At 45.0% G+C, this 2,521-nt stretch overlaps 1 protein-coding gene across 1 annotated transcript; it reads left to right on the top strand.

The window, feature by feature from the left end:
- Nucleotides 1-960, top strand: LOC118663007 (olfactory receptor 51G2-like). The gene has a single exon (XM_036322247.1). The coding sequence runs from the start codon at nucleotides 1-3 to the stop codon at nucleotides 958-960; it is 960 nt and encodes a 319-aa protein (XP_036178140.1).
- Nucleotides 961-2,521: the final 1,561 nt, after the last annotated feature.

The following is a 2,521-nucleotide window of genomic DNA, read 5'->3' as shown; positions in this document are numbered from 1 at the left end:
ATGCCAGACTCCAACTACACCAGCACCTCCTTCTTCCTAACAGGCCTCCCAGGCCTTGAAGCTGTGCACATCTGGCTCTCCATTCCTCTGTGTGCCATGTATGTGGCATCTCTGACAGGGAACAGCCTGATCCTGTGGGTGGTGAGGTCAGAGCCCTCCCTGCACCAGCCCATGTACTACTTTCTGTCCATGCTGGCGATAACTGACCTGGGGCTATCTGCTTCCACACTGCCCTCCATGCTCACCATCTACATGCTGAGTCTCAGGGAGGTAGCCCTGGATGTATGCCTGGCCCAGCTCTTCTTCATCCACACTTTCTCCATCATGGAGTCCTCTGTGCTGCTGACCATGGCCTTTGACCGTGTTGTGGCCATCAGCAGCCCCCTGCGCTATGGCACCATCCTCACGAGTCCCCGCATTGCCAGCTTGGGCCTGGCCATCATGGTGCGCAGCATTGGTCTCCACATCCCAGCCCCCATCATGCTGAAGCAACTGCCTTACTGCCGCAATCGCCTTCTTTCCCACTCCTACTGCCTGCACCCCGATGTCATGAAGCTGGCCTGTGCTGACACCCACATCAACAGCGCCTATGGTCTCTTCGTAGTGCTCTCCACGCTGGGTGTGGACGCAGTGCTCATCGTCCTCTCCTACGGGCTGATCCTCCACACAGTGCTGTCCATTGCCTCCAAGACAGAGCGCCTCAAAGCCCTCAATACGTGTGTCTCCCACATCTGTTCTGTGCTGCTTTTCTACACACCTATGATTGGTCTGTCCATGATTCACAGATTTGGGAGGTGGGCTTCCCCATGCAGTCGTGTACTACTCTCCTATCTTCACTTTCTCACACCTCCAGTGCTCAATCCCGTGGTTTACACCATTAAGACCAAGCAGATCCGATCAAGGATGCTGCGCCTCTTCCGGTCAGATGGTGCTGGCATTAGAGACCCTCAGGATCATTAAGTCTTTTCTAGAAAGAAGGCAGGAGAAAGTTTAATCATAGTTGTGTAATGAGCCACTGAGCTTACAATGAGTCCCATAGTCAAGAGAAAAACTGGAAATAGAGACTACCATCTTCCACATGAAGTTATCATTCATGGGGAGAAGTAACCATATTCTCATTTACTAATTTTTTTATTGAACAAAGCTTTGTTTATTACCTACCCTGTTAAATGTACTGTTGTAGACCCTGGAGACAGAAATATAACTAAGATACAACCTCTGTTTTAGAGGAAAGGCTCATATCATTTAAGGCTCAAGAAGGGAAATTCTATTCTAAATGAAAAAGGAATCTAAAGAATAACTAGGAACTTTACAAATGTATAAAGATGTCCATAATGCTTTGCCTGAGAGTGCAGGAGAAAGAATTATTGGTAAATGGGGTGATGAATATTTCTGAAATACAATGATATTATGAGTATTTTTTAAAAATCCCCACTCCATTAAATAAAATACTCATGAGAAAAGGTATTATCTCTTAACTATTACATTCCCTTTTCTGAATGTAACACTTTCCATTTATTGGGTATTTGGTATGCAATTGCTGAATAAAAGAATGAATTAATGAATGAGGTTACATTTTTTAAAATATATTTTATTGATTTTTTTACAGAGAGGAAGGGAGAGGAATAGAGAGCTATAAACATCGATGAGAGAGAAACATCGATCAGCTGCCTCCTGCACACCTCCCACTGGGGATGTGCCCTCACCAAGGTATATGCCCTTGACTGAAATCGAACCTGGGACCCTTCAGTCCACAGGCCGATGCTCTATCCACTGAGCCAAACCAGTTAGGGCTGAATGGGTTACATTTTTGAGAAAAACTTCTGGCAAGTTGAAATCTTCATGTAATTCTAGATATGTGAGAATCAGGCCTTTAGGACTTCTTAATTTCACTCCTATATTATTCCACCCCATTTTGCTGCCTCCTCTAATTTTAATTGAGAATTTTGTATTGTTTTATTTTCTCTCCTTTAGGGTGTTATATACATACTAGTGGCCCAGTGCACAAAATTTGTGCACATTAAAAGGGAATTAATTAGAGGAAATATTTTAATATTACCACTTGTCCTTTCTCTATAATAGAAGTGTCAGAGATGAAAGAAAATTAGTAAAATGTACATGAAAACCTCCCTCCTGTCAGAGTCTGGGGTGCACCGCAGGACCCAGAGTCAAGTCCCTACCCACCCGCATGCACCTCAAAATCACGTGAGACCCAGGCCCAGCTGGCCCACCCCCCCACCCCCGTCCCCGGCCTCATTTCCCCCAGCCTGGCGCGAGGGCAGGAGGGCGGGATGACCATTTGCATATTAGCTCTTTATTATATAGGATATATATGTTTGTTTGTTTGTTTATTTATTTATTTCTGGTTGGCCTTGAGTTTACATTGTACATTTAGAACTGGTCTTAGCCGAAACCAGTTTGGCTCAGTGGATAGAGCGTCGGCCTGCGGACTGAAGGGTCCCGGGTTTTTTAATCTACTTTCAAATATATCTATACCACTCACCTGTAATTCAAGTATCTG

This window comes from Myotis myotis, unplaced genomic scaffold, assembly GCF_014108235.1.
Source record: "Myotis myotis isolate mMyoMyo1 unplaced genomic scaffold, mMyoMyo1.p scaffold_m19_p_10, whole genome shotgun sequence".
NCBI classification, from domain to species: domain Eukaryota; kingdom Metazoa; phylum Chordata; class Mammalia; order Chiroptera; family Vespertilionidae; genus Myotis; species Myotis myotis.
Note: the sequence above shows the minus strand (reverse complement) of the source record. Positions and strands in the feature narration are given on the sequence as shown.

Excerpts from the sequence above, each read along its gene's own strand:
- LOC118663007 (XM_036322247.1), top strand. The coding sequence starts at position 1 with ATGCCAGACTCCAACTACACCAGCACCTCCTTCTTCCTAACAGGCCTC.